At 39.2% G+C, this 28000-nt stretch overlaps 1 protein-coding gene and 1 non-coding gene across 2 annotated transcripts; both read right to left on the bottom strand.

The window, feature by feature from the left end:
- Positions 1 to 1324: 1324 nt before the first annotated feature.
- Positions 1325 to 27963, bottom strand: LOC131970386 (P2Y purinoceptor 3). Its single transcript, XM_059331770.1, has 4 exons — positions 27657 to 27963; positions 27426 to 27516; positions 6099 to 6538; positions 1325 to 5115 (listed from the first exon to the last, which is right to left on the bottom strand). The coding sequence occupies exons 3-4, from the start codon at positions 6527 to 6529 to the stop codon at positions 4446 to 4448; spliced, it is 1101 nt and encodes a 366-aa protein (XP_059187753.1). The 5' UTR covers positions 6530 to 6538; positions 27426 to 27516; positions 27657 to 27963; the 3' UTR covers positions 1325 to 4445.
- Positions 16287 to 16359, bottom strand: trnaa-agc (transfer RNA alanine (anticodon AGC)). The gene has a single exon. It is a non-coding gene; the product is annotated as a tRNA-Ala (tRNA).
- Positions 27964 to 28000: the final 37 nt, after the last annotated feature.

Raw genomic sequence — 28000 nt, forward strand, 5'->3', positions numbered from 1 at the left:
CACATTTTTAGCAACATTTTGGACCTGCAGCCTTTTTGTTAATAGGAACATATTATGAACACACTGTTGATTTCCAAGATACAGTGTAAACTCAGTATTTCTGCTTATGGAGGTAAATGCTCACAGAGGAAGCCAGATAATGATATTTTGATTTTACATCACATTGGTAACTTCATATTCAGCCAACAGCTCAGGGCCACAGTGTGTTATGATGGTGTTGGTGAATTAGTGTCAAGCATGCAGAGGGGGCTTTGAAAAACAAAGAAAAAAGTTTTCACTCATGCACAATAACCCCTCTGTGGTGCTTCCCATGAGGCTGTCTGGTTAACAGGTCCTTTTGTTCCAGAGAGGAATTCTGTGTTACATTCCCTCAGAGAGAAGCAGCAGCTGACTGCAGCGCCCTCCACAGGCTGACCTGTGAAATGTCAGGTCATTGGTGCTACAAACTGGAGTCCCAAACAACTTACCATATAGGACTTTATGAAAGTACTCCCTACATATTCACCATCAGCTAGAGGTGGAATGTAACTAAGTACATTTACTCATGTACTGTACTTAAGTACAGTTTTGAGGTACTTGTACTTTACTTGAGTATTTCCATTTTATGTAACTTTATACTTCTACTCCACTACACTTTGAGCCAAATATTGTACTTTTTACTCCACTACATTTAGCTGACAGCTGTAGATACTTTTCAGGTCGAGATTTAACATACAGAACATGATACATTTAAAATGATTACACATCTTTTTGAATTAAACCTCATAACAGTATACAGTCATGGAAAAAAAAATATTAGACCATTGTTTTCTTCAGTTTCATGTTCATTTTAATGTCTGGTACAACTAAAGGTACATTTGTTTGGACAAATTTAATGTCTAGATATCAGCTCTTCAATTAAACTCTTATGAGATATTTTTGTTGTTATCATTATATTTGTCCACACAAATGTACCTTTAGTTGTACCAGGCATTAAATCAACAAGAAAGCAAGGACTAAACACTTTTTCCATGACTGTACATCAGCAGGTCAGACTTTTAAAAAATCCAAATTAGATCTTGGATCTTGGAATTTGTAATTGAAACACCTAAAAATATTCATACAATAAAACCTAGGAAAGTATTGTGACATATTTTGGTCAAATCAACCAGACCTAATATAAATACTAATACATATAAAAAATAATAATAGAAATTCTGACACAATAAAGCATCGCAGTGGAATACAAAAGTTTGTGTTGTGTTGTGAAAATGACGTGGACATTATAGTGTTTATTTATTAGAATATTACATTTATCTGAATGAAGCAATAAAAGGCATCCATGATCGGTTGCATAACTTTTTTTTAATGGCTGTTTACATTATGGCAATATCCAACACATTTACACAAGCAACTCAAGGTGCTGCATGGTATGAACAGAACAAAATAAACAAAGACATAAATGTTACTCTTTAATCTACATAATTATACCTATGTAACAAAAATAAAAGTTCTATTCCTGATACTACTCTGTGGAACAGTATTTTCTTCTAAATAATACTGATCGACACAAATATGTTGGCACAGTGCACAGACTTCTGAATCTCTCTAAACTGACCATACATGCACGCACACACGCACACATACACACACGCACACACACACACACACACACACACACACACTAAAGACAGATTTAAAAAAAAAACAAAAAATTACAAATATTTCACCAAACAGACGCATAAACAACAAGACCTCTGCATTCACACAACATGCAGTATATTTCTACATTACACAATATGCACGGTGTACACACACACACACACACATTAAGACGTTCCTAATATTTCTACGAAGCTCATATTATGGTTAACATGCTACTTGCATTTAAAATGCATGAACATTTGTGTTCACATTAAACCAATGTACACAACATTTGTTTCCTCTAGTTTGTTCCCACTCTTAAGTCTGGGAGAGGTTTAGTGCAAGTTGTGGATTAAAATACACTAAATTACAAAGAACTTAGTTAGTAAGTTAAATTAACATTAAACTTCAGCAAAATACAGGAACAGCAAACTACTAAACGATCTGCATGTATGCTCATTTCATGAACCTTACACATTATTAAATGAAAAATTTAGCAACTTCTCTGTATAAGTCGATACTTTAGAGTACCTTTTTAGAGAGTACAGAGCACATGGGAAGGATTCACACACTAACAGAAAGTGGAAACCTGCGGGGTTGAGCCTTAATTTAGACCCTAAAGTCCATAAATTGCATGTTTCCTTCCCTCTAAGCATCTAATTCATCTGGTAATGACTTCACATGTATTTCAGTTTGAACATACTTTTAACTAGATTTTTTTTTTTATTGGAGAATTTAAGGAACCCATGGAGAAAACCATAATCTGATTTGGATATCTGAGTTTTGCTGGCAATGGTTTATCTCTGATTGTAGTAGCTGAGATCTTACTCTGACTGGATAACATGTTAAAAACCACAACACTTTCACAAAGAACAAAGCGTTTCAGTGCAGTGAGGTTACAGCAGTGGGGTGCACACACCATCCAGTGGTGAGGACTTGCAACAACAGGTCTTACAACTAAAAGGAAACAGTACAGGTATTGTAGAAACCTTCATAAGTGTAATACACATTTCCACATACAAGTTCTGCATGCAATTATAACATGCTATAGTCATAAACATTCATTTTGAGCCTTTTACGTGGCGTCGTGTCATAGTGGATTTGAAAATAAACGCACTGACCTTTCCTTCTTTCTTTCACCATTTCTTTTTCCACTTATATTATACATTCAACCCCGAATCCAAAGAGGCTGGACCGCTGTGTAAAACATGAATAAAAATGCATAAAATTCTGAATCCCAAGTGTATATTCACAAAAATATAGAAGAAAAGAAGAATGGAAGTTCAGTTTGAACATTAAATATACTGTTTTGTACAGTTTTTAATGGTGTTATCAACGAATGCACTAAATTCCTCTGAATAGACCTATAACTAATCAGAGCAACAAAAAGGAGATAAAAAAGGATCAGCAAATCATTCCATTCTGTTTAACTGATGATTTAAACAACAGGCCAACTTTTTGGAATTGGGGTTGTATCTCAAAATGATCTTTCACCTTTAATTCTATATGATCAGCAAAAGTCTGCTGAAGTCAAACTGACTCCTTGTTATTTTATGATGTTAGAGCATTATCAGTATATCTATTATATTGCAGTTCACAGTGTAAAAAAAAATATTATTTACAAAAAAACACTCAAAATGGAGACTTAAAGTAAACATTTGACAGATAAAGTGGAGAATGCATGATGATACATACAGGACCTGTACAGTGTCCCTCAGCCACAATAATAAGGACATAAAGAAAAGACAAGAGGATGTTATCTCCATGATCTCAAGATCATATAAGTATAAAGAAAAAATGGATTTTCATTTCAGCTCTTGAATTTCTCACCCCAATTCTCTCAGCCTAATTTCAGAGCCTTCATGATATGCTAGAACCTCTAAAACCTTTTTAACCTCCCTTAAGATGATGGAGTGTTTCGTTGCAGTGAGTAGAAGGAGAAAGCAAAAGGGCTTGCATTAGAACATGCAAGTGGAAACTCAACAACTAATACAGGTACATCTCAAAAAATTTGAATATTATGAAAAAGTTCAATACTTTTTGTCAATCATTTCAGAAAGCGAAACTCGTATATTATATAGATTCATTACACATAGAGTGAAATATTTCAAGCCTGTTTTTCTTGTAATGTTGATGATTCTGGCTTAGAGATAAAGAAAACCCAAATCTCAGTGTCTCAGAAAATTAGAATATTGTGAAAAAGTTCAATATGAGTCCACAGTCAGTGGACCACCCTGGCAAAGGTATCAAAAGCTGGTTCAATGATCATGGTGTTACTGGGCTTGACTGGCCAGCAAACTGGGCTGAACCCCATAGGAGTCTATGGGCTGTTGTTTAGAGAGACACCAGACACAGATGACCTGAAGGCTGCTATAAAAGCAACATGGTGCAGTAGCCTGATCTCCTCCATGCCAAGCTGTATTAATGCAGTAACATGCCAACCAAGTACTGAGTGTATAGAAATGAAGATACTTTTCAGAAGCCTCACATTTGTGTTTAAAATATAATTTTTTTAACTGATCTTATGTTATATTCTAATTTTCCGAGACACTGAGTTTTGTGTTTTCATTATCTCTAAGCCAGAATCATCAAAAACACAAGAAATACAGGCTTGAAATATTTCACTCTATGTGTTATGAATCTATATAATATATGAGTTTGACTTTCTGAAACAATTGACAAAAAATATTGAACTTTTCACAATATTCTAATTTTTTGAGCTGTACCTGTACATGTAACACTCTGCAGCCTGCTAGGATCCAACGCTGATGTAGCAACAAGGCCCCAAGAAATCCTGTTGCAGTATAGGAGCGAGTGTTGGCTCACACACTGGTGCCCTTTTCTCTGGTGGTGACTTTGAGCACAAACCTTCTGGTGCTCTCTCGGTAGCGTGGCTGGGTGAAGTAAAACAGAATAGGGTCCAGAAAGCTGTTCATGCTGGCAAACGGCCTGGTGCTCTTATAGATGATGGAGAACAGGTTTCTTGTCTCGCAGGGCGCAGCAGGCAGAGTCCGCACCACCAGGTACATGGTCTTGGTGAGGTGAAATGGCAGGAAGCTTATACAGAAGACTGCCGCTACCACAATAATCATCTTCACCGCCTTGTCCCTTTTGTCCCTAGAGGCCATGGAGACTCCCTGGTAAGACACTGGGCGGCAGAGGATGTGGGCCATGCGGTAGTAGCACACCATCACACCCATGAAAGGCAACAAGAAGCCGATGCAGGTCAGAGCCATGCCGTAAGGATAGTAGTCTAATGAATTCTTCGGGGTGCTTAAATCGTAACACACCGTGCGGTTTCGCTGGATTCCTGTCGCAGCAAAGTGAAAAGTTGGTGCACACAGGACGGCGACCAGCAGCCAGACCCCTCCACAGATACACCACGCCAGCCTGCGACCGCCTTGCTTGTGCCACATCGCCAGAGGATGGCAAATGCCCACATAGCGCTGCAGACTGATGCAGGTGAGGAACAGGATGCTGCCATGCAGATTACTGAAACAGAAAAAAGAAAGTATTGTTAAGTAGGTCTGTCACCATAACACATTTTTTAGGACGATATATTTTCCCAGAAACTATCACGATAAACAGTATCGTTGTATCGATGTTGTTTTAGTTTATGGTATATGGTATATAATGGTATTAGAGCATAATAAGTACATCCTTTTCCACAACAATGAATTTTTAAATCTCGAGAATATTAAACATTGGAATTGAAATGTGGAAAAGAAATATTAAAATATCCTAGATAAATAAAACATTAATAAATAAACTACAACCAGAACAAATAAAATAGACTTTCAGGCTCTGTTAACAAAACATTACATAGAGATCATTATGTATTATATTATTTTATTATTAAAATAACAAACAGCTGGAATGGCTGCTTGGGAAATATAGGGGGTTTTTTTGGCCATTTGTAATGCCTGTCAAACATTTGAAGCATTACTTACAACACAAAAAAGCGCAAAAAATCATGCATTTAAACAACAATATATTGAGTCCAGAAAAATCGTGTCCATTTTTATATATTGAACGATAAGTCGATGTAGTAATTATCGTGACAGGCCTATTGTTAAGTGAAATCAAAAATATACAGTCTTGGAAAAAATTATTAGACCACCCTTGTTTTCTTCAATTTCTTGTTCATTTTAATGCCTGGTACCACTAAAGGTACATTTGTTTTGACAAATTTAATGTCTGGATATCAGCTCTTAAATTAAACTCTTATGAGATATTTTTGTTGTTATCATTATATTTGTCCACACAAATGTACCTTTAGTTGTACCAGGCATTAAATGAACAAGAAAGCAAGGAGTAAACATTTTTTCCATGACTGTTCATCAGCAGGTCAGACTTTTAAAAAATCCAAATAACAGTTGTTGCATTTCAAGTCGAATGTTAAAAAAAATATGGAATCCTTTTAACACACAGCTGTATATGAAGACAACGAACCAATATTCAGTCAAACATCTCACCTGTAGAACTGAAACCTGACCAGTTTACAGGCAAACTCCCCAAAAGGCCAGTAGTCATGACTAGCGTAGTTGTAGATGAGCAAGGGAAGAGACATCACATACAGGAAGTCGGCTATGGCCAAATTGAGCATATAGATGTTGTTTTTGGACAGATTGGGTCGAGTCCTCCATATCTTCAGTATGACAGCGGCATTGAGAGGAAGTCCGAGCAAGAAGACAAAAGTGTACACAGCAGGGAGTAAGATACGTTTAAAGTCTTCCTTATAAGTGCACCGGAGGGCGCCGGGCCCGCTGCTGATGTTACTGATGTTGGCGAGCAAGACATCTGCTGTGAACGGTTCTGTAGGCCATAGGCTGGTAGAGAGGACGTCCAGAGGGAAGGTTGAAGAGATGACAGTTTCTGTTGAGAAGGAGCTGACTGAATGTGGCATCTTCACATCCTGAAGGAGAGACAGGGATGGGTCAATATCAATATTTAACTGAAATAAAAACACAAGTAATGATGCATCAATGCATAAAGTACCTCCCTCCCTACTCACATCCGCAATTCAGACTCACTCCACGCCTTCAAACATCACAACACAAAACCTTTTCAAAATAGCTCACAAGACCTAAACTCATAATCTCTCATCTCTGTTTAGTTTTTGTTTTTACTGCATTTTGTGTTTGTGTCTGTCTCAGTTCTGTTATGCTAAGCGACTCTGAGTACCTTTTAAAAGCGATATAAAAATCAAATATATTATTATTAACAAGTTGTATTTGTTCTTGTTTGTTAAATGAGGACAATATAGTTGAAATTGTTACAAAGAAAGAATCATCTATGTATTGTACATGCTTGTGTCTGCATTGAAAACTATTGTTTCATTTTTAGTTTTCCAGTGGCCACAGGATTACTGTATATTCAAGCGTTAGTAAACACAGACAGAGAGAGAAACTCTCCACCAGAGGGCACAAGAGATCACGATTTGTTTGATTCCTGCCATCAACATCTTCATCATCACAGGGAAGCAGATACCATGAGCCCCAGCAGAACTGGACTTTTCCTGTAGCCAGTGCATATAATGCAAAGGGAAATGATAAATAAATAAATAAATACAAATATACATTTAAAATAAATAAAATATAAACACACAGAATGGAAAATAAAATGAGAAAAGTAAATAAATAGGTGGAATGAATACAGAGAACTGAAGCAGAAACATCAATTTGTCACATTTGAATCGTTTCTTGCCTAAATTTATTTTTAATATAATTTAGATAGATTTGATGACAAAATGTATTAATCGATTTGTTTTTTTATTTTTATTTTTGAGTTTGTCAAAAAGTCGGATCCTTCATAGTATATCAGGTGATCATATGTTTGTAAATTAAAATTATTATCTGCAGCTGTAACAGCAATATTTAGTATCTGTGAGGTCGTGGAATAGAAGACTAGGGTTGCACAAAAAAAACATGACAATAAGTATTGTACGAGTACCTTTGACCAGTTTTTCAAAATCAAAGAACATGATTTTTTCATGTTCTTTGATTTTCCGAGCGCATTCAACGCCATCCAACCCAACTTACTCAAAAACAAGCTCACAGAGATGGGAGTGGATCTTTCCTTCATCTCCTGGATCACAGATTACCTGACAGGAAGACCACAGTATGTCAGGTTGGGGAACTGTGTTTCTGGGACATTAATGAGCAGCACAGGGGCTCCACAAGGGACTGTTCTGGCTCCATTCCTGTTCACACTGTACACAGCGGACTTCAAATACAACTCTGAGTCCTGCCACATCCAGAAGTACTCCGACGACCCTGCTATTGTGGCATGTATCAAGAATGGACAGGAATCTGAATGTAGGGATCTGATAAAAGCCTTCAGTGACTGGAGTCACAAGAACTATCTCCTACTGAACACCTCAAAGACTAAGGAAATGATCAGAGATTTCTGCAGGTTCAAGCCCCTCTTCAGCCAGTGAATACCTGTGGGGTGGACATGGAGGTGGTGCCAAGTTGTAAGTATCTAGGTGTATACCTGGATAATAAGTTGAGCTGGTCCCTAAACAGACGTTCTCTACAAAAAGGGGCAGCCTGTTTTTCTAAAGGAAGCTCAGATCTCTGGACACCTGTAGTAAGATGCTGCAGATGTTTTATCAGTCTGTGGTGGTAGTGTGTTGTTTTATGCTGCAGTCTGCTGGGGAGGCAGCATCACACACAGAGATGAAGGCGGTTGGACAGACTGGTCTAAAGAGCTGGTTCTGTGGTTGGAGCCAGGTTGGACACTCTGGAGGAGGTGGTGGAGAGATGACCAGTCAAGATGTTCGAGGCCATCCTGAAATACCCGGATCATCCGCTACACAAAACCTTTATGGACCAAAAAACTTTTTCGCCTGTTCTTGCTGTTACAAGCTGGTCACTGTGGTTTACATTGTAGTACTTTGTAACTGAACTGAACCAAAATATATAATGGCCCACCCAGCCAACCCATACACTATGGGTACACTCATCTTCCCATCACTTTATAACAAGTGGAAGCTCGACAGCTGCAAGTTTTGAATTGAAAACCACTGCAGACTGTCTGGTCTCCGCCTCACAACACACACCAGACTGTTGTACACAGAGATTAATCAACAATCTTAATTACTGCTCCCACCACCAACATCAATCATATCCATTTCCTTCATGGCAGCATGTGGGCGAGTAAGTGATTGGTATAAGCCACTTCCACGATAGGCTTGTCAGACTGTGATTCATGCAGCTTAAGTGCGTATGTGTAACAGTACGTACATGTGTGGTGTCTTGTAAAGCTGCTAAAATAAGTGTGTTTGAAGTTAACTCCTATGTGTGGGTGGATTAACAGTTTGTAATGTGGAACAGTGATGCATGATTTCATAACTTCTGGTAAAGTAATTGAAGGAGAGGAGGAGGGAGAGGGAGCAGAGTGCCAGCAGACTGTAAAACATTTCACAACACCAACCAATGAGCAGACAAGAGGTACAACAAAAGGTTTTGGAAAGTGCACTGCAGTCAGCTTTATTTGCTGATGATTCATAGTTCAGGTTTTTGATTTGTCGAACAGCCTGTCTCAAGAAAGGCCTTGAGACTGACTTTTTTCGCTATATTCAAGTCCAGTGATGTTGTGACAGTCACTGAAATCACTAAGCGTTCTGCACCTTTGAAAGGGATGTCTGATTAACTCCATCAATCTCAATCTGTCAATAATGCGGTTAAAGTTTTATAGTGGTAAGGGAAGAAGGGCTCTTGTGCAAAATGGGCACATGAGCACAGACATGCAAGAAGTTCCTCACCTTGTCTACATAAGAAAATGTCAAGAGTCTCAAACAGTACACTAGAAGTCATTTTGCAGCCATTTCTTAGTAATTTTGTATCTCTTTTGATTGTTTTGCATCTTTTTTTGGTCATTTTGCATCTATCTGTAGTCACTTTGGATCTCTGTGATTGTTTTGCATCTATTTTTAGTCATTTTGTCTCCTTGTAGTCGTTTTGCATTGCCTAATAGTCATTTTGAATCTATTTTTACCCGTTTTATATCTCATAATTGTTTCCTTTTGTTCGTTTTGTGTCTACTTGTCATTTTGTTTTTGTTTTTGCGTGCCCAGTAGGCATGCTCAATACTACAAAGCCTAACTGCGGTAACTACGCAAAGGGTAAAACTGAGAAAAACTGCTTTAAAGTTTTTTTACATTTTTTAACTGGCCAGCCAAATGGGTTATAGGTAGGTAAGTGATACGACACTTATTTCTACATGTAGTGACAATGTCATTTCGATCATGACGATTTATTTGACCTTTGACCCCAAAAATGTAGTTACTGCACTCTGTTTGTGAATTACTATTAGAACCTTTTACAGCAGAACCAGAGTGCAGTAACTACAATGTTGTTTTAAAAGTGTTTAACAATTCTATTCAAAGATTTGTGTATTTTAGACTTATTATAAAGTAAAGTTTTATTTTTTATTCTTACTATTTAGATAATAATTCCCCTATCAAATAAACTTATAATTTATATTATTCTTGTCTTCACTATTCAACTCAATGAAGAAATACAAGGCTACACTGGATCACAGTAAAAGTTTAGCTTTAGTGTTGAGTTGGATTTTGTTACTTCAATTTTTTACATTGTTATTTCTCTGAAATAAAGCAAAATTGAAATCTAAAACTTTGTCACAAGATAAACAGACATCAAGGAGTTCATTTTTAGTTATAACTCAAATCGACCAAAAATAGTAGTTACTGCAGTTAGGCTTTGTAGGGCAGTATAATCCATCTATAAAGGGGCCTCATATGGTCTGGTTTCATGTTCAGATCTGCCTTTAGCGAGCAAATCGTGCCTCGACTCCAGAGATGTAGTGTAATGAAAACGTTTTTGTCTGACTTTGATATTAAAAGTTGCAAATCCATACTGTAACTTTCCAATTGTGCGTAAAGTTCCTCCTGTTTGTTTGTGTAATTGTTGGTATCCATTATGTTGGCATACACATGCAGTTAAAGTGTCAAAAAGCAAGCAGCAACATGAAACAGCTGGGGCGGTCTGAATCACTCTGAATATTTGCTGTGATCAGCCTAAAATCTGCATTCCTTTCTGAATTCTGAGAATTCATCTCTGTGAGGGCAAGTGAGCAATTAAGTGGCCATCTAGGGTTGGTAACAACCCCCAGGTGTGAGCAACTTTGCACTTCAATTGGAAATTCCAACCATTCACAGCTCTGGCAGAGGGCGGTCTACGCTTGTCACAATCAGCCTTAATGCGAGAACAGCCGCATTCAATTCCAATCACAGTATAATAACAGGGGCGTTTGCTAAAGCGGCAGCCGTCCTTGGGTAAGACGGACGAGGCTAAGACAAGCAAGTTTACCTGTGCAAGTTCACCGAGCAAAGGGAACCAGTCCTATTCCCTCCCAGTCTTACAACATGTGCCACTCCATTCCTGTTGTTGTCTCCGGTCCACGCAGAAAACTGCCCAAAAGGTGCAGAAACCTATCTAACCTTCGGCCTCTCAAACAGTCCTCACACACTGTCACTTCCTTTTCCATGGGCCTGTGGAACTGCCAATCCGCAGTAAACAAAAGCGATTTTATTACGGCTTACACAAACCACCTTTCTCTTCAGCTCCTTGCTCTCACTGAGACCTGGATCAAACCTGAGAACACAGCCACCCCTGCTGCTCTCTCCACTAATTACACCCTCTCCCACACACCCCGTCCTGCTGGGCGTGGAGGTGGGACTGGCCTGCTAATCTCCAATAAATGGAAATTCACTCCTCTGCTACATTCCATCAGATATGACACTTTCGAATACCATGCCATAACAGTAACTGCTCCTGTTAAAGCCTACGTTGTGGTCATTTACCGTCCACCAGGCCAGCTGGGTGGCTTCACTGATGAGCTAGATACCCTGCTCTCTTCCATACCTGATCATGACTGTCCGTTGCTTGTCCTGGGCGACATGAACATCCACTTCGACAGTCCAGACTCTAATAACTTCATGACGTTAATTCATACATTCGACCTCCAGCTGGTCCAAAGTCCTCCTACTCACAAAGCTGGCAAGAACCTTGACTTAATTCTCATCCGTAACTGTGCCACAGATGAACTGGTGGTAACGCCTCTCCACCTGTCAGATCACTTTTTTATCCAGTTTAATGTCACTCTACCAGAGCAACCCTCTGCTCCTGCACCAATGGTTACGTTCCGCCGCAACCTCCGGAACTTATCCCCAGCCCACTTCTCCTCTATTGTTGCCTCTGCCCTACCTCCACTCAGCACATTCTCCTCTCTGAAGGCTAATGATGCCACTGACTCACTCTGCTCTACTCTGAACTCATGTCTGAACAGGCTATGTCCTTTATCTACAAGGCCTGCTCGACCCAACCAATCCCACCCATGGTTGACTGATACCCTTCGATCACAGCGTACCAAGCTCAGAGCTGCTGAAAGAAAATGGCTCAAAACCAAACTTCCAGATGATCTCATAAACTATCAGACACTATTGTCCTCATTCTCAGGCAGCATCACCAATGCAAAGACTGCTTTTTACAACGACAAAGTCAACAGTGTCACTGACACCCGGAAACTCTTTTCCACCTTCAAATCACTACTCAACCCTCCGCCTCCTCCTCCTCCTACCTGCCTCACCGCAGACACATTTGCATCCTTCTTTACAAGCAAAGTTGCAGCAATTAGCAGCCAATTCTCTGACCCCCACCCGACTCCTAATACTGTGACATGTAGAAGTCCTACTACTTGTCTTTCTGTATCTCAGCTGGGCGGCACTGAATCAGTTGCTAGCACCTCATTTTCTGGCTTTACACCCCTCTCTGAGAGTGAGGTATCCAAACTGTTGACATGTAGCCGTCCTACTACATGCTCGTTGGACCCTATACCAACAAACCTTCTTCAGTCCATTAGCCCAACCATCACGCCAGCTGTCACACATGTGATTAACGCCTCACTGTCCTCCGGCACTTTTCCCACTGCATTCAAAGCAGCTCGGGTAACACCTCTTCTCAAAAAACCCTCTCTCAACCCTGCTGAAGTCGAGAACTATCGTCCTGTCTCACTTCTTCCATTCTTATCTAAAACTATTGAACGGGCGGTCGCTAAGCAACTTTCAGAATTCCTCCTACAGAACAATCTTCTTGATCCAAATCAATCTGGTTTCAAAAGCGGTCACTCAACTGAAACTGCTCTGTTGTCTGTGACAGAAGCCTTAAAAGAAGCAAGAACAGCAGCAAAGTCCTCAGTTCTCATTCTGCTTGACTTGTCAGCTGCATTTGACACAGTTAACCATGGCATCCTCCTCTCTACTCTCTCTAAAATGGGCATCTCTGGCTTGGCTCTGTCCTGGTTTGATTCCTACCTCAAAGGACGCTCATTCAGTGTATCCTGGCATGGACAGTTGTCTACTTTGTCTTGCCTCACCACAGGGGTTCCCCAGGGCTCAGTGCTGGGACCCCTGCTATTCACTATCTACACCACCTCTCTGGGTGAGGTTATCCGCTCACATGGCTTTTCCTATCACTGCTATGCAGATGACACTCAGCTCTATCTGTCATTTCCTCCTGATGACCCATCGGTCTCTGCTCGGGTCTCTGACTGCCTCTCTGACATAGCCACTTGGATGAAGGCACATCACCTCCAGCTGAACCTTTCAAAAACTGAACTGCTGGTCCTCCCTGCTAAACCCACAATACACCACAACATCAACATCAAGATTGACTCCCTGTGTCTTTCACCCACCAAGGTGGTGCGAAACTTAGGGGTGATGATTGATGACCAACTCACCTTTTCCAGTCATGTTGCCTCAGTCACCCGGTCATGCCGCTTTGCACTTTACAACATCAGAAAAATCAGACCTTACCTAACTCAACATGCCACTCAACTCCTGACACAGGCTGTTGTCATCTCAAAACTTGACTACTGTAATGCCCTCCTGACAGGCCTGCCAGCCTGCTCAGTAAAACCGCTTCAGATGATCCAGAACGCGGCGGCGCGTCTGGTCTACAACCAGCCAAAAAGGTCACATGTCACTCCGCTGCTCATTGAGCTCCACTGGCTACCTGTTGCAGCCCGCATCAAATTCAAATCTCTAATGCTGGCCTACAAAGTTGTCTCCGGTACTGCTCCTACCTACCTGAACGCCCTGATTCACACATATGCTACCTCACGACCGCTGCGCTCTTCCAATGAACGGCGCCTGGCTCTGCCCCCCGTTGGTCCAAGGCAATCCAGACTGTTTGCACTTCTTGTTCCCCGCTGGTGGAACGCACTACCAGTTCCTACCAGAGCAGGGGCGTCCCTCTCTACCTTTAAAAAACTCCTGAAGACCCAGCTCTTCAGAGAGCATCTTCTCTCCTAGACCACATGATAAGTCTACTCCTCAAAGAATTGTCACTAGCACTAATAGCTCTTATTGCACTATACCTTGATTGTTTGCTTTTACTCTTCCTGTAAGTCACTTTGGATAAAAGCGTCTGCTAAATGACTAAATGTAAATGAAACCAAACATGTTATTGTTGTTACTTTACTAAAGAACCAAATAGGTCTCCTGAAGACCTAGTATTACACTGTAACGTTTCCTACAATATAGAGAAAACAGATTCTGGCTCCTGCAAGCTCGAGCAAGCAAATCATTGATCTAAAATCAAAGCAGGGATAACAGCTGAGATCTGCCAACCTGAACAAGCGCAGCTCTCTTTCCCATATTGAATATCTGCAGCTCATTAGGACTGCCACCCTGATGCAGATAATCATATATCACTGGAGGGAGATATCGTTCATGAAAAATTAATGAACTGTTGAGTGTTCATTTCTTTTTAAATTAATCAGAGAGAAGCGGCAAACAGAAATGTAAAACCTCTTCCTGACATATGTCATCAATACCTCATTTGGTTTAAATGGAAATATTCACTTGATGAAAGCAGATATAGAGCACAGATTCATCTTTCACTTTAAATTAAATATAATCTTATATACAAACAGCCTTGTGTTGTCTGACTGATTGTGTCAATGCACAGGGGTGTGTAGGTATGTGTGTGTGTTTGCTTTGGCCATGATACCAATTTTCAAACACTCCAGAGAGCAAACAGTAATTACAGGCCTCTAAGTGGTCATATATCTGCACTGTGTGTGTGTGTGTGTGTGTGTGTGAGTGTGTGTGTGTGCCTCTGATGGCTTCTGGGACAAGTGTTTGCTCACAGCTACTCTCCAGGATGTATCCATTTCCTAATCGGCATTGATCTTAGTTTAATAGCAGTATAATAGATTGATACATTAAAGTTGGAAACACAAGCAAATACACAGAGCCACAGAAAAAACATAAAAACAATTCATTCAGAAATCACAACTTTTCATTTCACCTGAATGACTCCAGAGTAAATATTTGTTGTCAGCATATTTGAGGCATGACTATATTGATTGATGCCTATTAATGTATAAGTATAAAGAAGCATTTCTCTTATAAAAATAAAGGCAATGAATGTTCAATGGTAATGGAGTGTACAGGCTTAGACTATGTTTAGATTTTAACAAGAAACAAAAATGAAAGTTATGTGAAGTAATTTCAAGCCACACACGAACAGCAAACACTCATTAAAACATTGCTCACTAACCTTAGCAGGAATTGGTATCATTATGTGTGTGAAGGAGTCACCTACTTTTGCCCTATGACTCAGTACAGCTTTTTCTGCCAGCTTTTTCCGGCAGGTTTCCTAAAACTTTTCCATTCATCTTCTCCTCAAACTCTTTCTGTGGTAAAAGAGACATGTACTCTGTACAACGACATCTGATAGTTGTTACAATTAAACCACCCTGAGTGGAAAATCATATGATATTGGCTATTAATAATACACATAATAGTTTTTATTCTAAATCGAGAGTAAACTAGTGCCGTGCCTGCTCAGAACTTGCTCATTGTGTGGTGTCTGTTAATGGTGCTTGCAGCTTTTTTGAGAACCGCTCAACCAAACAACTTCACATTGAGCTTCTTTGAGTTCTAAACAATACACCTGTCATGTGTGAAGTCGATCGCATGAACGGTTCCCGAGAAAACTGTAGGACAGATGTACAAGAGTCCTTTCATTTTTTATTATACATTTCTTATACAGTATATATATATATAAGATTTAATATAACTTACAAATAAGATGCATAGGTTGACATTTTGCCATCAACTCAAAATATTCCTTATTTAAAGTGGAGGGCAGATTATAACTTTGTCTGAGAAAGCAAAGTGCTGTAAAAGCTGAAATACATTATACAATACAACTAAATTGTTAATATATGATCGAAAACAAGCTCTACAGCATCTTAAATTCAGGTAATTTATTACCTTAGTCTAGTTTATTTCAAGATTTTTTAGACTTGATTTTAAACCCTGATTTCTGAGTGAATATATGAATAGCTGTTTGGTTTTGTTGCTCTGGGTTTGGAGGTTCTTCCCCATCTCAGACACCAAAAATGACCCTTAGATCAGCCAGGGAGAGTTGTATACTATGTTACTTTGAGAAGATTAAACATCACCTACACTGTGTGTCTGGCAACAAATATATTCACTCACTCAGTGAGGTGGGCAATGACAAAACCACATTCTTGTCACATTCATTCTTACATCTGATAATCTTTGAGAATCCTCTTACCCTTAAAAGCATTGTGCTGTAGTATGGGTCCACAGTCGAAAAGCTTATTGGAGAATGCGGGCATCGATCCCGCTACCTCTCGCATGCTAAGCGAGCGCTCTACCATTTGAGCTAATTCCCCTGCGCGCCCCAAGGCGTAAAAACAGCAAATGACATGCCGTCCAGCAGCATATACACCCTGTCCTGCCCACAGGGGTAAAGTTACCAATCACTGAAAGGGACACTCCCTCTGCACTCTTTATCTCTCCCTCCCTCTCCCTCCCTCTCTCTCTCTCTAACACATGTTTTGACAGGAGAGACGCGCTGCGGCATACTCTGCCCTCAGGCCTGCCAAGAGGCATACTTGAAGGTGACGCAAGAGTATTTATAAACCTTGATTGCAAGAATGTGACTGCAACTAAAGACACATTTAGGAGATTAACAACATAAACATAACAGGGTTGTAAATCAATCACCAAATATGAAGTTTCAATGATTATTCAACACGTGGAATAATTTAACAAGGATTTTGGTAGCTAAGCAACCAGGGCCAGGCGGCGGCCACCAATCAGAGCAGAGCAATCAATTGAAATCAACTGCTCCTGTGAAGCCACAGACAGGGAGCGAAAAACAGCAAAACGTTCTCCTCGAACAGAAAGCATTTTTGGCCAAACCGTAGCTCCTATGATTGATCTGACTTCACTTTGAGCATCCTGAGTTCTTCCCGAACGTCTACATATGCGTTTTGTGAAGAAAAATGAAGAAATTGTCTTTTTAGAGTGACAAGAAGAAACTGGTACCTCTGCTTTCCTCCAGAAATGTTCCCTCTTTTTTAACATGGCAGTCTATGAGGCTGTGGGTGCGTGTTGGTGGATCATCTGTGCATCCTACATAATTCCTTCAATTACAATAGGGTCCTCGCACCATCGGTGCTCGGTCCCTAATAATCATTAGAAATACAATAGGGACCTCGCAGGTCGTTGCCTGCTCGGGCCCTAATAATGTATACTGTACACACAGACACTCTCCAGTGTAAATGAATAGAGGAGAAAGATGTTGAGTGGAGAGAGAGCAGGGGAAATTTTTACCTCTAATTACTTTCCCATCTCTGATCTCTATACTGTCCCTGGCCACAGTAATCAATGATTCATGCCTCCTGCTCCTCTCTTTCTGATGAAATACAGCACACACACTCATTTACTGACATGCACACAGACCCAGGATACCACATGTATATGAACACATTTGAAAAATGCCATACAAAATGACGGTCAGTGAAGCAACCAGACACAAATATACATAACACACATACGAAAAACCAGCTGAAATGCAGCATTAAAGTACCTTCATCTGCCATATGGACAAAGAGAGACTTATACGTACAAAACATGCATGCACACGTTAACACACAAACATAAACACAATCTCTACTGAGATAAACAACATTACTTCACTTTTCCAATAAAGGCAGATGTAGCTGCAGTGCAAACACGCAAAACTGCATGCTGCAGATGTCACAGTCGTTTGTCTTAATTAGGAAAAAAAAAAACACTTTACTCATTATCTTGGCTAATATGGTGCAGGCACTGTGGCCATTACACAGGAGACATTTTAAACCAATCAGCTGCACCATAAATTTGAGTCATGGGCGATGAGGAAGGCTGGTGTTCAACAGAAGAGCGCGTACACACACGTATAAAACAATTGCTTGTTGCATGAGAACAAACTGCAATCAGTCAACGGTCCCAATAAACAACTTCCAAATTTTCCTCAGAGACCACAGGCCATCTCTCACATACCAGGCGAGCTGCACACATTTGAACTAATCCCTTCTGAAATATTATGTGTTTCCACTGATTGTTTGATTTCAACAGAAGAAGTGCAGAAGTTTTAGGCACAAATATGGTCATTGTTACATGGCTAGACAGAAGGCTCTGTGCATTAATCTGATAGAAAATCCTCTTCTGGCAGAACCAAAACCAAAAGTCAATAACTTCTAATCCACTGAAACAGTACAGACAGACAGGGGTGCCTTCAAAAGTAATATGGATCACACACACAAGGCTGCAGGTGACAATACACAGCGCTCTGCTGGTCATAATTTGTCCTAACTTGTAGACAAAAACATGCTGTTGCCTGTTGCGGTAAGGTAAGGTTTCATCAGACGTGTAAAGACTGATTAGCAGCAGTTCAAGCTGTTCCTCATATGACTCTTGTCAAGCAGTTGAGACACACAGGGGAAGTGAATGCAGCTCTGATGAAATAAGCAAAATTCAGAGACAGGGCAGTAGGGCATCGTCTACTGAAATATTCTAGGTTCCTTCTAACATGAACATCAGACTAAATTGTAGGGCTGGGCGATATGGACCAAAATATCCCGATATATTTAGGCTGAATGTCGATATACAATATATATCCCAATATTTTTATCGCAAAGTGAGAGCAAATGTTCAGATTAAAATTTAAATTAAAAGCCAAATATGACATGTCACAAGGTAAAAGTCTCATTGAGATTTTAAAAAAAAATCTCTTTTCCTCGAGAGACCTGGCCAAGAAATCTGCATAAAAAGAGCCAAGTTATAACATTTAAACACAGTTATCATAAACAATTAAATACAAATAAATACAGATACAGCATCACAACAACACTGAAGGATCCTCAGAAGAGACTTATATAAGGAGCAGTCACACTGACCAAGGGAAGAGGTTTCTTTGTCATTTAGAATCAATTTAAATTCACAGATTGTGATTGTGACACATTTAAAAATATATCCATATATCTTTTATATCGCCCAGCCCTACTAAATTTTAATTTTTACACAATTCACTTGGCCTAACACTGTGTTCAGGTGAGCTGGTTTCTGGTTAGTGTGTTGGGGGGATTGGATGCAGTTTGTTTTGTTTTGCTCTGACCAGTCAGTGGATAAAAATATATCCGTCTTGCTGAAATAATTTTCAGTCGACACAGGTAATTCTATTAGCCTGGACCCAGATCTCTGAATCACCATCCACATCTCTTTCATTCAGCAGTTCAAACTGGTCTGGTGTTGCACCCATAAACAGCTGTTTTCCACTGCTTAGTAGGCAGGATATAAACAGGAAATGTCATCTTACTGCATAGCTAGCTATCAACCCAGGTACTTTGATTAAAAAGAGTGACAGAAAAATGGCAATGAGAGCCAATGAGATCAATCACAGCTCTGCAAGTTGTGACAGAAAGTTCAATCAGATTCATGGCTTTTTAAAAACAACCTATATGTTGTTTGGCAGGATGACTGACTGAAAAAAGACAAATGACATTTCAGTCTGATAACTAGGCAAACTTTTCAAGCCATTATTAGACAGTCAAAAGTAGAAAGCCAACCAGAGGAGGAGGAGAGTAGACTAGAACCGGGGACTAGGACTGGGCATTTGATACTTTTAAGAAACAGGCTGAAACAGTTTCAACTAGTATCAAAACCCTTGCAGTGAAACAATACTTCTACCAGATCTATAAAAAAATACTATTCATATGGTTTTGTTCACAGTCAATCACCACAAGCATTCTTTAAACTAATGCAATGTTTGACTGGCACTCTACTGCAGCAGCAACAAGTACAGTTAGGTCAAGTGTGGTGTGTAATGAACTGTTCATTCACATGATAGATATTAAATTAGGTTGTACAAAGTATTCTATTGGTTTTGGTATCACGTCGAGGGTACTGGTACATAGACTGTATAAATAATGGACGTAGTGACGTGACGTCACCCATTGGTTTGTGGCCCATTTGAGGCATCGAGTTCATCGTTACACTCGTCGCCATCTTGTTTCCAATACGGGGAGCAGACCGTATGTGGACTGTAGAGGAGCGAGAGGAATCTGATCACTGACTACACGCCTCTCTACACCTCTACCTGACTAAGAGAAGCTGCTGCTAATTCATGTTAGCATTAACTGGAGCATTAACAGGGATGTTAGTTTTGGCTAGCAAAAAAACAAAAACAATATGTATGTTACTAACCTCAGAAAAATGAACAGCGACTCCTTGGAGTGTCTGTTAGTCCAACCAAACGCTGAACAAGACATTTTTTACTGAACAAAACGTTCAAACAAACTGTCATTAAGTGAAAATACAGTGGAAGAGTCAAAGTTATGAGACCAAACCGCTAAACATCCTTTTTTACATCTATATAACGTCATATCTAACTTTATAGACACGTTGCAGTGGATACGCATTATTCTGCTTCTCAGAACCGGAGGTTGGCGCCTGTACTGGTGCTGGTATTGCATTTACCAACTTAAATTGAAAGACCACAAGGATTTTCCAAGATTTGCTATATCTGTACAACCTGTACAGTTGCATTCATATCAATTTTACATATTTTTAGGCTGACAAGCTATGTAGGAGGACGACTTCCCAACTCTTAATAATTCCAACGAAGCTCTGACTCTTCACACATTTCTGTTCACCACCAATGAGCACAACACCAGATGTATTTGAATCACTAAACAAAGTAATGTTCAAAGGTCTGACAGCACTTGTAAGAAATGTACACAACAAGTTTTTTGCCTATTTGTTGACTCGTTCTCACAACACACCCATAAACAAGAATGGAAAGAGAAAAACAGGCTTTCTGGACACGTCACGTCTATTTTCATCTCTCTTATTTCTATCTTCTACACTTCTGTATCATTAGAACAATCCGGGCACTGATGATCATGCTCAAATATCCCTGTACAGCACAAATATTTTCATGTTTTCTTGCTGCACAGACAGTTGTTTTGCTGCTGAGTTATAATTGCTATTGGGTCCTTTTTCATGTTGACAGAAAAACATGTTTTTCCAAACATTAGCTGCTGCAAGTTGCTGTAATAGCTTGATGTGCACCTCTGGTGAGGCAGAAAGCTTATCAAAAGCTTACCCGAGTGGCAAGTAGCAGTTAGCCTGTGCCCTGTGGTGGCTGTTGTCATGGCTTTGTGGTGCAGAGAAGATATGAATGCAGCTCTGGTAAAAGCAGTCAGTAAAGCATGAAGACAGGGGAAAAAGAAAAGAAATGCCTGATTCTCCAATGCATCTCTGACAATCTCTGGGAATTATACAGTGTCTTCTTTCAATACAACATTAGCTCTGGTCGCTATGGGTCCCAATTAAGACAAATTATATAAGTGGTCCCTATAAATCCTACTCAGACCAGAGAAGGCAGATTTATCTTGGGTCATTTGCATTAAATTACCAATTTTAAGGAGACTTTTGGCTGGTATGAATGGGATAGCTGCCTATGAGCCTTTGATTATTTATTCAGGGAGGTAATACTGTGCACTTAACTTTGTCCTGTAAACAACTTTGCTCCTGTCTCTCTACCCCTCTATCACCTCTCTGTCTTTGTCTGTTTGTCTCTAAACCAGTGTTGCATTACAGTTTCCAGTCAGACACCGACCTTTGCTTGACAGAAAGAAATTTTCACTAAAAACAGTCACCCTGCTAGTCCCATGGCGAGCATGCCAGGTTCTTACACATGACTGTACATCCAAACAATTCATGGTTTTTATGTCGGTGATGTGACAACTTGTTTTTACTGCAGTTACGGACAATTCCCCCGCTGCTACAGAAATTATGGAGAAGCTGTGTGACATATAGGGGTTTGCCATATCTTATCGTTCACGATTATACCGGTATATTGTTTATGGGTAAAAAAAAATACATATCATGATATTGGCAACATTCCTACTTCTTGACGTGGTGGCCTAAGGGTTTCCATTAATTACCTAGACCGTGGTGGCCCGCCAGAGTCTCATGTGCTGCGCTAACGTCACATTTCAAGCTACTGAAAGTATATGTAGCCTACACTATTAATATAAATAATAATATAGTTATTTCATGTTGTGTCTCTGCTCAGCAGAGTGTCTGTCACCCGACCCCCACCTCTCCATCCTCCTCCGAGACATGCGCGCATTCACACACTTAAACACACACACTGAATATACTGAGCTGCCCTCCCTACCTGTCTCTATTAGTCCCGTCCCCACATCATCTCTCAGTGTGCGTCTGCGTCTAAATACTAAATTCTATCAACCTGTCCGGGCCGCCAAAGCTCCAAATGATCCAAATACACTGCTGCATTATGCCGTTTGTTAGCCGGGGGATAACATTAGCTAACAATTAAAGTTGTTTTAATCACAAAAAGCTACTATTACTTCCTGTGGCTAAACAATGCAGCTTTCAAAATAATAACACAGAATCCACCACAGAATTTACAAGAAGACTGTCAAAATAAGATGCCTTAAATAAAACATACAAGAACCCTTATTCTCCTTTACAATAATTAATTAAAATAGGCAATGATTAAGATCACTGTATATGATGGAATAGTCGCATTTGAATCGGTGAGAGGCCACCAAATTTGGGCTTTTATGAAAAAAAAATTCTCCAGGGGTAAATGCCCCCAGACCCCCCTAACTAGCTGTTTCTCAACACTGTCTGGCTGCTCCATGTCCTAGTGGAAAGCATGTTGACTGTAAAAAATGTGATGTGAGGCGTTTGCCCACATTTAGCTCTCAAAGTGGACAAGATTGATCACATTGTAATATAAAATGTACAAAATTTTCTCCAGGGGAGGGGGGCCCCTGACCCTCTAGATGATTATTTCCATTATTTGCTAATACTCAAGAGTCAAGAGTAATATTTTTGTATTTGGCAACTGTTAAGATTTGCAATTTACATTACATTTATGATTGATTTTTATTTTGTTAATTCTTTTTTTGTGACATATACAGTAATGTTGTGCAATGTGACCTCATTGCAAAAATCTCACGCTGCTATTTTTCCACTGGAGTCATCAATAGCAGAGATGACATATGTAATGATGAAAGGCATCAAAATGACAGAAATGAAAAGTCACTTTTCAAGCAATATTGCACTTTTTTTTTTTTTTTTACCAATAACCAACTTCTCACAAATGAGGATTTTCCACAATTTTCTGACATCGTACAGAGCACACAATAACTAAAGTAATCAATAAAAATGAACGAGTATGGAGCATTTGGTTGGTAGCTATCTCTTATCACCTACACAGACTGTTTTGATGGTGTCCCATTAGGATGCTTTTTCCTCTCTCTGCATGCTCTCAGTTAAGTATAAACTCAATCTGCTGCTGCATTAAGATATTAGTGTGAGCCCAGTGTTGTGTCAAACACTGTACTGGGTATTCTCAGATGGTTGATACAGATATTAAGACAGAAGGTTGCTCTGGGGACACACTGCTAGCTTTCATACCACATATTGGAAATATTGTCCCGAAAAACTCCATTTATAAAAGTTGCAAGACTTTTTGTCAAAAACATTGAGTTTATTATACATATAAATACAAAACATTTCAAATGTTTTAATTACTTGTTTTCCACAGTACATGGGTATGCATCACTTTCTACTCTCTCTTCTCCAGTGGTAGAATGTAACTAAGTACATTTACTCAACTACTGTACTTAAGTACAATATTGTGACACCTGTAGTTTATTTGAGTATTTCCATTTTATGTAACTTTATACTTCTACTCCACTAAATTTTCTCAAATCTCTTCAGAGATTTCAAACAATTAATACTAGTAATGTTATGATACTATATTATACAAGGAGCACACCTACAACAAGCATTCCTTTTCAAGTATTTATTTATACAGCAACCTATGCCCTTTCATCCTCAAAATGTGTGTGTGTATGTGTGTGTGTGTGTGTGTGTGTGTGTGTGAGAAACATGTGTATCTGGAGGAGTGTGCACGATTACGCGTGCATGTGTGTGTGTGTAACTAAAATCACATAAAGTTACCTCTGTGTGTGTGTGTGTGTGTGTGTGTGTGTCTGGTTTTTCTCTTTCTGTGAGAGATGGATGAAAGGATGAAAGGATAAAAGGCTTTAGGGTCGACCAATCAGAGCAGAGCAATCAACGGAATTAACTGCCGCTGTAGAATGTTCCGGCACAGTGACAGCATCCAGAGGTGGACAGACTGGAATTTCTGGCCTCGAACAGAAAGCATTTTTGGCAAAACCATAATACCTATCATTGATCCGACTTCACTTTGAGCATTCTGAGTTCTTCCTGAACAGCTACATATGATTTTTGTGAAGAAGAAAAAATAGCTTTGTAAGAGCAATCTGAAAAACTGTTAAATATGCTTTTCTACAGAAATCTTCCTGCATTTTTAATATGGGAGTCAATGGGGCTGTTGGTGCGTGTTGGTGCATCATCTGTGCGTCCTACGCCCAAACTATAACTCTGACAGCTTTACCAGAGGATTGTGAGGGAGAAGACAAATTTTCCTACGTTTCTATGTATAAATTATTTCTGTAGAGTGCAATTTGCAGCCTGGAGCGCAGTTTTCAAATTTATTTTTTGACAATTTTTTCTCTCCCTCTACAGTCTGAGGGATGATGTCACACAATGGGTGTGCAATACACACCCATTATAATCTCAGAATTTCAACAAAAATGATCATGGTCATTGAACAGGGATTGATAAAAAACTATATGACCTATCGAAATGTGGATTAATACACAAGACTTGTGTCTACTGTTTAAAGTTTAAATGGAGTCTCTAGGTGAAATTATGCAGGAGAAGTAGACATTTGAAAATCTCCAATTTTTGTTCTTTTTCGCTCGTTTTTTTCAGTTGTCCCATTCACTTCAATGCAAAATTTTGCGCATTTTTTCGCGACTTACGAAAAAATTTGCATTCCGTATAGAAAAGTAATAGCACACCGATCCCGATCAAACCGCACCTTTTGATGTATAATTTGTCCTGCAACTCGAACATCGAGAGCGATTGCCCTGTGGCCCTAATGAGCCCTGTATTTACAAAATCTAAACACTGCTAACAAAAATGCATCAGTACAAATAATCCAATAATATATTTAGAATATATAAAACAATCTGAGTGGTTAGTAGTAGTAGTTACAATAAGCCGTACCTTGACAATAGTAAAATGCTGCTAACATAATCAATATCTATAATAATAATAATCCAATGATGTATTTGGAATCTGCATTATGAGGACTTTTGCTTTTGATACTTTAAGTACATTTTGATGCTGATACTTTTGTACTTTTACTTCAGTAAGGCTTGAATGCAGGACTTTTACTTGTAGTGGAGTCATTTCACAGTGTGGTATTAGTACTTTTACTGAAGTAAGAGATCTGAATACCTTTCCCACCACTGCTCTTCTCTCAACACGACAACCTGACAGCAAGCCAACAGCTGTAAAAATTTCCGTGGTTACAGAAGCAACTGCAGTCAGGACTGCTGTGGCTCATTTGCAACAGCAAAGGCAAGTGCAGGCTTTTGAACATGTGCACTACATCAAGAAAAACACAGTTTTCATTCATGTACAAAAGTTTTAATTATTGTTAATGTTTACTACAATTACTCTGCTGTTCTCTGCGAAGAAAAGTCCTAATTTTATGGCTTTGTTAGATTTATCTACTTAAATATTACATTATCTAATCATATTTAAATAAAAATTAAAAATGTTATGCCCTTAATTTTGTGTTTTTAATTGTGATATCTAAAAATGGTAGTAGAGTAGCTAGGTAGTAGAGGTGGAATCATCAGAGGCTCCACGATACGATTTTATCCCGATACTTGAGTCCCGATACGGTATTATTGTGATTTTATGCATTTTGCGATATGGTGAGTATTGCGATACAATATATTGCGATTTAACTGTTTAACTGCATTTTGTGTCCACTAAATTTAAGCCAACCAAGAATTGTTCTGACGCACACGGTGCCTATAGATTCCTTAGATCTCCCAGTTTAATAAGATGCAAGTATCTCCAGTATATTCCTAAAAGTAAGCCCGCTATGGCCTCCGGAAAAAACAAAAACGGCAAAAATACTAGTGGGCCGGCTTGTAAAATATGCATATAATGGTCTAATTCAATGCAACATCAAATCTAACAAATATATGTTAAGCTTTGTGAATATGCAAAATCAGATAACTTATTTTTTCTATCTGTGATGTCAACAAGTAAACATGCAAACATTCATGGGAACAGTTCAAGATTCCCATGAAGACTGTATGGCCTCATTTTTGTGGTTTGAGACTTTGGCCTGATAATTAGCCTCATCTTTTGGCGTCACTTTCACTGTGACAGGTCTGCAAAACTCACACTACACTTTATGCAAGCTTCACATAATTGCTGTCACAATTATTCACACCTGGTATGTGCACAGTAATAATAACCCCAACAAAACCTGAGGCATGCCACTGTGCAGCTTGCATCAGATTAGTGTCTTGCCTGAGGGCACTGTGATTCTGTTTCTTTAATTTCCCAGATTTAGAGAGAACATGTTCACTGGGGAGTAAACGGGGAAGGGATGCAACATCTGATCTCTCAGCAGGCAAGCTGTTATCAAAGTGCAAAACACAAATCTTCCTCTACCATATTAGAAAGACATTTGGCAGGCTTATGGGATGTTTCAGAGTCAGAAGTGCCCTTAGGTTTTGTGTTCTGGTTCATTTCCCTTATTGTTTCAAAAGCATTTCCTATCTGCAGTTATACTAAGTAACTAAGTACATTTACTCAAGTACTGTACTTAAGTACAATTTTGATTACAAAATTTGATTTTATATTCCCATTTTATGTAACTTTTTACTTCTACTCCACTACATTTAGCTGACGGCTTTAGTTACTTTTCATGCCGAGATTTAACATAGAAAATACATTTAAAGTGATTCGACTTGTTTTTTTATTAAACCTGATAACAGTATGTTAAGTAGTTAAAATAAGCCCTATCTTGATAAAATTAAATGCTGCTTACATAAATGGATCATAATATTATTGCAACAATATATTTAGCATATATAAAACAATCTGAGTGGGTCCATTCTGCATAACGAGTACTTTTACCTTTGCTACTTTAAGTACATTTTGATGCTGATAATTTTGTACTTTTACTTCAGTAAGTTTTGAATGCAGGACTTTTACTTGCAGTGGAGTAATTTCACAGTGTGGTATTAGTAATTTTACTTAAGTAAGGGGTCTGAATACTTCTTCCACCACTGGCTAAGAATGACAAGAGTCGGTGATAAGCCTGGTATTCAGCAACACAGGCACGCTAAAGCCCCGATGGGAATATTGCGTTGTCATTCTTTTCAAATGCCTTAACTTGATATGTTTCATTCCTGTAGTGAATGAAACGTGAAGAGTTAGTCAAACTGGAAACAAATGTACTTACCCTGAATGACGGCTAAAAAAATAAAAAATAAAACAAGTGGCAACATCAAGTTGGCGACTCCATGGCACAAGACTCGTCCTGCTCCGGTCCTCTGAAACAACAAAGACCATTTGAGCGAGGAGGCAGAAAAAGATAGTGGGGACACAAGTGTAAACAAGAACACAGTTGTTTACACTTTTACTATATCATAAAGTAAAAGTGTGGTTGAAGCCCGCGGTTTCTCGGACCTACCTGCTGTGAAGTGGCTCCGATCGCTGCGCACACTCTCCAAAGATTGTTGCTACTGCCGCGGCGGCGCGCACTATACGGGGATGGGCACGCGCAACGAGTCCAATCAGGTTAAAGGGGACGGTTCAAAATGTCACAAATGTTTGCAAGCTTTTGTTTTGTCTATTTTGTTAACCTGCATGACAACATTTTTTTAACAATTATACCAGATTCACGAAAACTTGTGTATCGTGTGTATTTTTAATTGTTCGCCTGCAGGTGTATTTCAGAAGTACTTCAAACATAGTTCCGGTCAATAGTTTAATCACAGTTGTAAATCAAGGCGCATGGACTATAAAACATAACAA

This window comes from Centropristis striata, chromosome 4 (assembly GCF_030273125.1).
Source record: "Centropristis striata isolate RG_2023a ecotype Rhode Island chromosome 4, C.striata_1.0, whole genome shotgun sequence".
NCBI classification, from domain to species: domain Eukaryota; kingdom Metazoa; phylum Chordata; class Actinopteri; order Perciformes; family Serranidae; genus Centropristis; species Centropristis striata.

Coding starts and splice junctions, on each gene's coding strand:
- LOC131970386 (XM_059331770.1), bottom strand. CDS start 6,529: ATGCCACATTCAGTCAGCTCCTTCTCAACAGAAACTGTCATCTCTTCA. Junction 5,116..6,098: donor GTCAGGTTTCAGTTCTACAG/GTGAGATGTTTG, acceptor TTTCTGTTTCAG/TAATCTGCATGGCAGCATCC.